The sequence below is a fragment of the Petaurus breviceps genome, unplaced genomic scaffold (assembly GCF_028583685.1).
Source record: "Petaurus breviceps papuanus isolate PSGF00001 unplaced genomic scaffold, PetGlider_PUasm1.0 174, whole genome shotgun sequence".
NCBI classification, from domain to species: domain Eukaryota; kingdom Metazoa; phylum Chordata; class Mammalia; order Diprotodontia; family Petauridae; genus Petaurus; species Petaurus breviceps.
The window spans coordinates 62562534-62574086 of NW_027185761.1; the positions used below are offsets into that span (position 1 = coordinate 62562534).

General features: G+C 46.4%; 1 protein-coding gene across 1 annotated transcript in view; it reads right to left on the reverse strand.

Annotated features, from left to right (window-relative positions):
* LOC138158208 (integrin alpha-9-like) overlaps positions 1-6544 on the reverse strand; it is a 159439-nt gene extending 152895 nt beyond the window's left edge. The window contains exon 1 of the mRNA XM_069084305.1: positions 6356-6544. Within this exon, the coding sequence (XP_068940406.1) occupies positions 6356-6529 (174 nt within the window). The 5' untranslated portion in view covers positions 6530-6544. The remainder of the gene's footprint in view (positions 1-6355) is intronic.
* Positions 6545-11553: the final 5009 nt, after the last annotated feature.

The window sequence follows — 11553 nt, forward strand, 5'->3', positions numbered from 1 at the left end:
TTGTCTCTTTTGTGTCTTAAGGAACATTTCTTAACTGGCTAATTATGTCTCTGAAACTCTCTCGCTCGCTCATATCCCCCTTCCTTTTCCCCCCTTCCTTTCTCCCCCTCCCCCCTTTCTCCCTCTCCCCCTTCCCCCACCTTTATATGTCTCTATGTATCCATAAACTCTGACCATTCTGTTTCTTTAATATCACCCTGATCCATACTCTCTACAATAATCATATGCCCCACACCCCACCTAATTTAGGCCTTCAGTGAAGTGTCTGGCACATAATTAGCTAGTTAATAAATGTTCCTTGAACTGCGTGAACAACCATGATTCCAGAGGTCCACTGATGAAGATGCTATCCACCTCCTAGCAGAGAGATAAGAAACTAATATGTGGAATGAGACATACATTTTTGGACAAGGCCAACGTGGGAATTTGTTTTGATTGATTGAGTATTTGTTACAAGGTTTGTTGTTTTTTCCAGTGATAGGAAAGAGGAAGAGAGAAAAACAAATGCTTGATAATGGAAAAAATAAAATGTAATTAAAATAAAAGGAATCTCAAAAAAAATGCTCATTGATTACTTGGTTGTTTCCTTCATACTCAGGCCTGTCAGGTAAAGAGAATCAGTCCTTTTGAAAGAATTTCTTCCCCTGATTAATCATTTGAGGCTGCGTTACACCACGTAATGAGGCCATTCAGTTCTCAGAGAGCTGGGATTCAGTCACTGCAGCTACGATATTGGCACAAATTTAAATGAGTTTCACTTCCTGAAGTGGGCTCAGCCTGAAAATCCTTTTTCTCCTCCCTCGCACATCTGGAGGCCACATGAGGAAAGATCACAGAGCTATCATTTCTTATTTGCCTAACAAGGAGAATAGAATAAGGAAGGAAAAGACTCAGTAAATTTTTCCTGTTTCTCCATTTTTCCTCTGGGAAAACCAGCCTAACTCATGTCTGTCATTTCCACTCCAGTAATGGACCTGAGTACCTCAACCTGAGAACAGCGGAGTTTCTACAGCATCAATCATGGCCCAAGTTAATTTTCCAGGCTTAAGGCATTTATACAGATTGAAGCATTGGCTTTGTTCCTTTAAGGGCTTCCTCAGGGTTGGCACAAAGTAGAGGAACCATGGTGGGTTACTGGATAGTTTAAGACAGGTTATCTCTACAAATAAAATCAATGCAGATATGATGAAAAGAGAAAACAATGATTTGGAAAAAATTCTTTGCACCAAATATCTCTGACAAGGATCTGATATCCATGACATACAGGAAGTTAATAGAAATATTTGACAAAGAACCATTCAAAGGATTTGAACAAACAGTTCTCAAAAGATGAACTGCAAAGTATTAATAACCATATGAAAGACTGGTCCAAAGTACTACTAATAAAAGAAGTGCACATTTTTTAACTGTCATGTTTAACCTAACATCCAACCAATTGGTAAGAAGGACAATGGGACTGGTCAGCATTGGAGTGGTTGGCAGTAGGCACACTCACACACTTGTGGCAGAGATGTGAACTGGCCTAACTACTCTGGAAAGTACTTGAAATTTTTTAAAGAAAGTGACCCATACTCTTTGACACAAAGATCTGAATGCTAGTTGTAGAGTCCTTGAAAATAAAAGATAGAGAGAAACAAAACCAAAATATTTCCATTTGCATTTTTGGTAATAGTAAAGAAGTGGAAATGAAATAGAATAGTTAAACGAATTACTGTGTGTGAAGGCTGCAGAACACCTCATGGCTGGAGAAATGACAAGCAGGGTGAGGACAGAGAAGCTTGAGAAGACTTAGATGAACTGATACAAAGGGACTTGAATTGCCAGAGGGATCTAAGGCCTCACCCTTCTAGGTCCCTGAAGGTTTCAGCTGTACCCAGCTCTGGCTAGACCTAGCTGTTCAATCTCCCCAGAAATCTTGCTGACGTGGCAGCCATAACTCCACCCTTCCCTCATCTGGAATAGACCTTCCAAGTTAATTTTTGAAGTCTCCCTTCTGCTTCTGGTCCATGCTTCCAGACCCTACCCCTTGCTGGCCATATGACAGCTGCCACGGCAGGCCCTTGGTCTAAAAACCCCCGGTAAACTTGGGTCCCCAGCATCTCTGGGGTTTCAACTGGAGAGGACATCCTACCACCACCCAAAGCACGCTGCCCCAAGGGACAGGATGGGCAAGGGAGGCCCCTTGGGACATTCTTCCTGCCTGAATTACTGTTTTCCATACCCTCCTAAGCTGTACCTGGCCATTATTTTATTTTGAGTTTGAATTTAGATATAGTTATCTATATGAATAAACCTTTCTAATCCACTTACCTAAACTCTACCCTAAATTGTCATACACTTGTATGACATGAAGCCAACAAAACAAGGTAAACAACATATACAATGACTACAATGATGTAAATGAGAAGAATAAGAGAAAGAATGGAACATTTTGTCATTATAATGAACAAGGGTGCTCTATAAGAAGAAACGAGAAGATGCACCTCACTCTCTCCTTTGTAGAAGCAGGGGGCTATGGGTACAGAACACTGCACATACTGTCAGACTCAGATAACGTGCTGGTCAGTGTTAGTTGACTGTGTTTCCTTTTTGTCTGTTTTTATTCTTTTGCACAGGGAATGGCTCCCTAAGTAGGCATTGAAGGGGATATAAAAGCAAGGTATTGATAAATATTTTTTAACACATGTGCATATATATGTATACATATCACATGTGTGTATATAGTCTGGTAGGTCTTTTTTAATGGAAAGCATGAGTTTCTTTCTTTCTTTTTTTTTTGCTTTTTGGAGGGGGGAGGAGAGGGCAATTGGGGTTAAGTGACTTGCCCAAAATCACATGGCTCATAAGTGTTAAGTGTCTGAGACTGTATTTGAACTCAGGTCCTCCTGACTCCAGGGCCGGTGTTCTATTCACTGCGCCACCTAGCAGCCCCAAGAGTGAGTTTCTTTGCAACATTTTTCCAGAGCCATAACTCGGGAATTTTACACCCAGGGCAAATGCCACTACCCACACCTGAGGTTCTTTCATTTGGAAGTAAGCGATGGGGAGACATCTAGTGGCAAGAAAACAAAGACTCCAATAAGGGAAAGGGAGAGGGAAAAAGATTGGGGAGAGGAAGGAGGAGAGAAGGGAGAGGAGAGAAAAAAAGAGAGGTGGGGAGCCTGAGAGAGCATCTATTAAGCTCTGACAATGTGCCATGTGTTGTGTTGAGTGCCGGAGACACAAATACAGAGGGGACAGTCTTGAGGAGCTGATGTTCTAATAAAAGGAGGAGGAAAGGGCAGGGAGTGGGCAAGGCTGCTGGCAAGGAAGTGGAAGGAGCTCAGTAAAGGACATCAAGTTAGAAGTAAAGTAGGCATGAGCTTGACAAGTGTCCCTCATGAGAGGTGGCCTTGGGCTGCCAGTTCCTCACGGAACCTTTGACCAGTCACTACTTAGGCTCTACCTGCCTCAGTTACCCCAACTGTAAAAGGAAAGGGTTTAACCAGATGACTCCTAAGGCCCCTCCCAGCAATTTTTCCTCTGAGTCACCCCACCCTAGTTTTGTCTATCGGAGTTGGGGATCTGGCTCAGATATTATCCAACTGGGTAATCAAACTTGGAAGGAGGGTGGCTTCTGAATGGCTGCAGAAACTGGAAACAAGGCAAAGCCTAAGCCAGTGTCCCGGAGTACAGGAAGGATGAGGGACAGCTCCGGTCACTGGGGTGTGTTTGGAAAGTAAAAGACGGCTTGACGTGACTTTTCTTAAACCACTTGAGCTCAGTCACGCACACACATACACACTCACATTCACACACACACACATACACACATGCATGCACATACATTCACTTACACACACGCACACACACACAAACTCACACACACATACACACACACACACACACACAGGAATGAGGAACCCAGTAAGAAGCCCCACTAGCCCACGGCAGCTCCCTCCAGGTCTGGCCTGTCGATAAACCCCCTCGGATGGCCGAACTATCTGATACACTGGCCATGCGTCAGCACAGACTTCTCTGCCTGCACCTCCAGCTGCTGGACCTCTCAGTCATCAGGAGAGGTGTGATCTGTCTGATGAGGTTTCAGCGTGCACAAGCGATCTGTCCCAGGTTGGAGGGCCTGCTTTCAGTTCCCTGTTCTACCACTCACTAGCCAAGTGACCTTGCTGCCTAGAGAAGAAAGAGTCAATGCCTAACTGGCACTCAGGGCCTCCCACAAGCTATCTTGGGTCCTCCTGCTCCCCTCCACAGGCTCCTTTCCAGAGAAATACTGACAAGCTCCAGGCCTGTCCTCATCTTTCCTCTCCTATCTCTCCTGCTAGGCTCAGACTGGTTTCCTTGGAGTACTATTCAAGTACCTTCCTCCAGCAAGGACCACTTCCTCTCTTCAGCCTTCCTTGGCTGCCACTGTCCCTAACGGAGCACCATAGAATTGCCAACTCTCAGATGTGGGAAGAACCTCAGAGGTCACAGAGTCCAACCTCTACCTGGGCAGAAATCCCCTCTACAGCTTCCCCAACAAGTGGGCATGCAGTCTTCACCTGAAGACCCCTGCTGAGGGATAAATGGGCATCTTCTGAGACCACCCACTGCACTCTGGCATCATTCCAGGTGTGAGGAGGCTTCTGTTTTCCCTCTACAGTGAACAGCAATCTCCCTTTCCTTAATCTCCACCCTGTGGGGCAGCAACCTAGGGACCAAGTGAGGGAGGAGGCAGATGGGGCACCTAGTACTTTGAGCAGAGGAAGTGTCGGTGCCGAGGGTAAAGCCAGCTCCAGGTCTGACACTTCAGAGGGGCTGGCAGCAACACAACTTGGGTAAGTTGTTCCAAGAAGAGGCACCATATTCCAGACTTGGTGTATTCTATTTCCCACGTCTCAAAGGAGGGCTGGCATCACCTCACTCTCCCCCAAACCAGGACAAGCTGGGCATTCAAGAACAGAAACACTCCTGCTTAAAGTTCTCTGTATTCGACAGATTCCAAGGATCACTCCCAGCTCTCCATACAAGGCCCCCCAGGGAGAGCAGCCAGCAGCCTTCCTAGCCTGGAGAAATGGCACCTTGGGCCCCTCGTTTTCTGGCCTGTGACCGTCTCTCCCAGGTCACTAATGTTCCAGCTACACTCCACTCTCAGCTTTCTGACCATCTTCTTCATGGCCCCCAAAAGGGCCCTTCTTCCGGCCATCCAAAGTCTTAGTTCTTGAACCACCATCAGATCAGCTCAGTCATTCTTTCTGGATGGGGTGGGTCGGTCTGCTTCCCTCCCTGGGACTCCGTTCACATTCTGATGTCCAGGACCAAAGCGCCCCAGCCTGGCTCTCACTCTCCTGTTAGAATGTAAGCACCTTGAGGGCAGGGACATTGCATCTGTGTCTCTTTCCATTGCTCTGGCATATGTAAAGGGCTTAATAAATGCTTTTTTATTCATTCATTTATTCATCTGTTCATAGAACGAGAGCTACTCATCTATTCCACTGACTGCATTTTACAAATGAGGAGACTGAGGCCCAGGGACCCATGTAGCAAAAATAAGAGCCAACATTTCTATTTCACTTCAAGGTTTGTAAAGCATTTTCCCTGTGTTCTCTCATTTGGAGATCATGAAAGCCCTGTGAGGCCAGTGCAGCTATTCCACCCATTTTCCAGATGAGAAAATGGAGTCCAAGAGCAGTTAAGTAACTTGCCCAGGATCAGAAAGCTAATAAATGTCAGAGCAGCATTTGAACTCATGTCTCTTGCCTCCCTGTCCAGCTGTACTCTGCAGGACAGCACAGGACAAGCAGTCAACTCCGGCCACCTTCCATCTTCCTGCTCCCAGAGCCACAAGGGCTTTGACCAATGCTATCCTGAAGGCACTTCAGCAATTAACAGGTTCACCACATTCATTCTCTAACTGCCCAGATTCCTTCATCATTATCCAGAACCACAGAATTTTCCATTTGAAAGGGAGCTGTATTCAATCTAATCATTTTCTAGACAAGGAAGCTATGGCCTAATTCCAGGAAGGAAAACTGACTTTATGGCAGCTAATTAATGGCAGATTAATGATCTCTTGACTCTCCAGTCCAATACTGTTTACTGCTCTCCCTTAAGTCTCAGTTACCTTCATGCTACAGAACTGTTAAAAAGAAAACATCCTTTTCTGCACTTAATGGGAAGGTGGCTTACTACCAGTTCAGAATGCTACATACACTGCCAAAATGTTGTTGAAGTTGTTTGTTTCATTTGCCTGATTTTCTTTGTTATGAGGGAGAATTCCCATGGGAAGGCTGGTCATTGGGAAAGTTGTGACATAAATAAAGAAACACATCAATCAAACATTTGCTAAAGAATTAGAAGACTGTATAATCCCAACCTGGTTCTTCTGAGCAATCTTCTGCCCCTTTTTCCAACGCAGAATGGGTATAAGAGGAGGGAGCTCCTTCTCTTCTTTTCCAATCACATGCTCACCAAGGCTGTAGGCGGCTTCAAACACAATTGGACTGATGACATCCTTGACCCTCCTCTGAAAAAGCAAACAAATCCACATGTTACAGAAAGCCCTGGAAAGACCCTGCCACCACTAGGCCACAGTCCTCTGAACAGCCCTGCCATGCAGCTGGGCGGGACTGGGCATAGCGTCCAATGGAATACAACCATCTCTAATCACCGAATGCAATGACTTTACACTCTCTGAGAGGACAAAGGAGGACCCTGAGATGTTAAGGGAGGTGGAGCCAGGGCTGGAACTCACATCTCCTAATGCCCAGGCCACTGTTTTTTCCATTGGAGTGATAAGGCAAGATGGACCCAGAAATAAACCCACTTGCCCTGAGCTCTGGGACAGACCCCTGTTCACTGTCCTTATGTTTCTCTGAGCACCACACATGGGACCCACAGGGCAGATCTAGGAGAAGACACAAGGAGGTTAGAGAATCCCAGAATGGCAGAGTGGGGTAGAATCTCAGAGGCCATATCACCTACCTTCCCCTTCTCCATATGGAAGCCCATTGCATGAGTCCCACCAACGAAGGAGTTTCTTCTCCCCTTCCTCTTTGGGATGGCTCCAAGTGTTGGGGAGCTTCTCCTGAGCCTGAATTTGCCTCTGACTCTGACTTTGGGGTCTAAACAGCCCAAGTCTAATCCTTCTCCATATGTATCCCTCCAAATACGTGAGGACAATTAATATGCTGCCCTGAGCCCCCTCTTCCCCAGGCTAAACATCCCCAGCTTTTTCCCAGATACTCACAGGGCTTGAAACTTGAAGCCCTTGCCTTGTGGTTCACCAATACTGTCCTGAAACTGATACCCAGAACTGAGCCAAGGGCTCCAGAATGGGAGTCTGATAAAGGCACAGGACTGTGGGATGATCACCCCCTTAGTCCTGGCAATTACGCAACTCTCATTGCAGACTTGGCCACCATACCCACTGTAGGGGCCATGACTTGTTGTCACTAGGACCTCAGATTTTTTTCAGTCACACTGCCCTCATTTGATACCTAGTACACCATGTTGCTGGGTTTTTTTTTCTTTTTGGAAGGGGAAGGTAGGACAATTGGGGTTAAATGACTTGCCCAAGGTCACACGGCTATTTTTTTGTGTTATGTGTCTGAGGCTGGATTTGAACTCAGGTCCTCCTGACTTGAGGGCTGGTGCTCTATTTACTGCACCACCTAGCTGCCCTGCTGTTGTCTTTTTAACCCAAGTTTAAGAGTTTATATTTTTCCCCATTAACAGAGGGTGAGATACTGAGTCAGTGATTCCATTGGTATAAGGAACTCCCAAATGAGGAAACTCCCTCTTCCAAAGCAGACAGATACCTCTTTTGCAATTTATGTTCTTTACCAACTTTTATTTATTTTCAATATTTGCTTTTTAAAATTTTGGTTTCCAAATTCTCTCCCTCCTTCTAGTCCCTCCCCATCCACTGAGAAAGTATGATATCAATTATATATGTAAAGTCATGCAAAACACTTCCATGTTAGCTATGTGACATTTATATTCTTGAAGAATTGCCTTAGAGCCCCAAGAAGTTAAGTGACTTGGCCAGGGCCATACAACCAATATGTGTCGGAAGAGGGATTTGAACTCAGGTCTCCCTGGCTCTGGGGACTGCTCTCCATTCACTACATCAATGGTTCTCAAAGAATGATCTAGAGAAGGTCCCTCAGGATCTCCAAAACCTTTTCAAGGGGTCCATGAGGTCAAAACTTTTCATAATAATCCTAAGACATCTTAATTTTTTTTTTTGCTTTTTTGGAGGGGAAAGGTAGGACAATTGGGGTTAAGTGACTTGCCCAAGGTCACATGGCTAGTTTTGTGTGTGTTAAGTATCTGAGTCTGGATTTGAACTCAAGTCCTCCTGACTCCAGGGCTGGTGATGTATTCACTGTGCCACCTAGCCGCCCCCAACATCTTAATTTCTAATTCAGTAAATAAGCCTGACAGGAAGAAGATGATGTGGGGGGCAGGGAGAGGTGGAAGAAAGGGGCTTGGGAGACTTGGTGTTTTCTTTAAAGGCAAACACTGCTCGAACATGAGTAGGAAAAATTCTTTGGCTTCAAGGATCCATCCAGGACCAGTGACGTCTCCCAAGAAGGAAGGCTCTCCATCAACTCAAGTCTTTAGTTTATAGTGTCAAAGAGAGCCTGAGGCTCAGAGAGGCTATTGCCTCCCTAGGGTCACACAGCTAGTGAGTTCCAAAGGTAGGACTGGAACCCAGATCTCCCCGACTGCAGCACTCCAGCCCCTGCACCATGTGGGGCGTATCTTTGCCAACAAAGCCTTGAGGAAGTGACCAGAAATGACAGGGAAATAGGGGCTTTGGTGACCCCTGGAACTTTACACACCAAATTTGCCTAGATTTCGATGTTAGGGCCTGTTGAAACTCATCTGGAAAGCCCTTATGCCTTTCAGTTACCACGTGAACCTCTTCCATCTGGATCATCCAGAGGAAATGGCTTCCCCAGCCCTGCTCCGCTTTTACTGAAGCCATGAGGAGGGAGACAGGACTCGTAGCCCCTAACCACTGTGCCCCCTTTTTTTTCTACTTCTGGTTTTATAGACTTCACAAGGCAAATATCTAAGCTTCATGCTTTCCACAAAGAATACATAAGCATCAGCATACAGTAACACCCTGCATGTACAAAGGTCAAACTTTTGGCAAGCTCAGTCATCTGGAACATAGCCATGAACCTGGAAGTTTAAAAAAAACAAGGCCCTGAGTCCTTAAAACAATGGTCACAGAGCTGGTTTACTCTGCTGTGAAAAAGGGGCCTCTGCTCAGAGCCTATATCATCTCAGTTTACCAGAAATCCCAGCAAACATGTTTATCAGGCTAGGACCATGGCAGGAGCAGCTGATCAGAAACCAGAGGCCATTGGCAGGCATACTGGTGAAATGGGGGGATGGATGGGGGAAGAGTGCTGTCCTAGGCAGGCGCTCTGATAACAGTGAAAATGGATATGAAGAAGCCACTTAAAGTCAGGAAACATACCTTAGACAGCTCTTCATCCTCATACAAATCCTAAGTACTTCTTGATTGAATTAAGGGACAGGAGACACTAGGAAAGCAGAGTGATCTGGATCCATTTAGCTCTGGGATGAATGGCCTTCCATATTTCAGGGGCCTGGGGGGAAGGAGGGGGCACTAATAAGAAGCCCCCTCAGAGTCCTGCAGAAAAGGTTAAACTCTATTATGGGGTTCAGAGGATTCTGATTAAGTAAGCAGGCAACACAGGCCACATTTTAAAAATAAAAAATGAAAAGGATTTTTTTTTCTTTTGAAAGGCTTCTTCTGAATCCCACAGAATATTGAAAGACATTGAAGAAGGGCTCCAAGATCTTTGGCAGACGCACTATGGGGGCTGACAGGATGACACAGACAAGTGTCTCCCAGAATGAGAAGGCAGAGCTAGGTAGCAGAGGACTCACACTGAGAAAGCACAGAGCACTGAAAGCCTAAAATGTCTGGTACCAATATGGGCTCTATTTAGTTACAGATGCAACTAGAAATGGCATGGAATGAAATCCCACCTCTGTCACTCACTCCTTGGGTGACCTAGAGCAAGTTACTGGGGCTCTCAGGGCCTCCAGCTGTAAATTGAGAGCTGACCTGAGTGACCCTGAGGGCCCTTTCAGCTCTAAGCCTATGAACCTGTGTGACCTTCATCAAGGTTCTTGACATCTCTGGGACTCAGTGGCTTCATCTGTAAAATAAGAGGGTTGGCCTATATGGCATCTGAGGTCCCTTTTTTTTTAAAGCAGTGGGGTTAAGTCACTTGCCCAAGGCTACACGGCCAGTTATTTTATGTGGGTGTTAAGTGTCTGAGGCCAGAACCGATCCCGGGTCTCCCGACTCCAGGGCCAGCTCTTACTCACTGCGCCACCTGCCGCCCCCTGAGGTCCCTTTTTAAAATCTATAATCCCATAAAATGACAGAAACAAAAACTGAGCCACCAAGCCATTCTCAAGGCCATATTCCCAGCTGCAGCCCTCCCAGAGATTTCCTGTTTGCCTTAAGCCATTGAAAGTGCATCAGCCTCAGTGACTTGGTCAATACCAGAAAGGACTCTGGAGACAGCCTTTGCGACTCACTGGGATATCCCTCACACAGCCGAGGCTGCAAAGTGGGGTCATTTCCAAAGCCAGGACTAGAGCATCAAGCATGGCAGAACTGAAGGGACTACCCAAGGCCATCAAGTCTGAACTAGAGGTAAAGAGGAAGCCTTCAACACATCCAGAAAGTAGTCATCCAGCCATCCCTGAAAGATGACCCAAGTGTGGGCAAGGAGAAAAGGCACTGGGCACAGTCTGAAGATGACCACGAGTGTGGCCCGAGGAGGAAGGACACTGGGCGCAGTCAGAATGACTGGGGTCAAGTCCCAGCTCTCAGGCTGGCTACCTGCATGACCTTGGGTGAGGAAGTCACTCCCTAGCCTCATTTTCTTCCTCTGTATAATGAGAGGTGGACTAGACCTCAGGGCCCTTTTTCTCTGGCTCTGCTTTGCACAAGTCACTGGTCTCTAGCTGCCACCACTGTAGTAAAAGTCTAGGCACAGGATTAGATATCTTCTATTAGGTATTCAGAAATATTCCATCTCTTCTAGATTCTCAATCTATTCTACCCTTAGGAGGAAGCCAGCCCTCCCTGGAGGCAGCCATTCTGGCCTGAGGCAGCTGTGACCCCGAGTCTCGAAGATTCCCTTGGTCCCCAGCTCTACCCTTGGGGCCAGGCCTTCCCAGTCTGTCTTCAGATTCCTCCCATTCCAGCCAAAGCGACCTATTAGCGGTTCCCCAATCTGCCTCCTGTCTCCGGGCCTTTATAGGAGCTGCCTCCCCGTGCCCCCTGGAATTCAACACAACCCATGTTCAAGGGCCACTTGTGCCTACAAAGACAGAGACCCCCACCAAGAGGCCCAAAGCTTGCAAGAGTATTTCTCACCTCCCCCTCAACCTCTTCCTAGGTGAGCAGAAACTCCTGGGAGGCAAGGCCCCTTTTCTCTCAGGCAATCCCTAGTGCCTTAGACTGAGCAGATGTGTAACAAATGTTTGGTGGTTCGAATTTAATTGAAG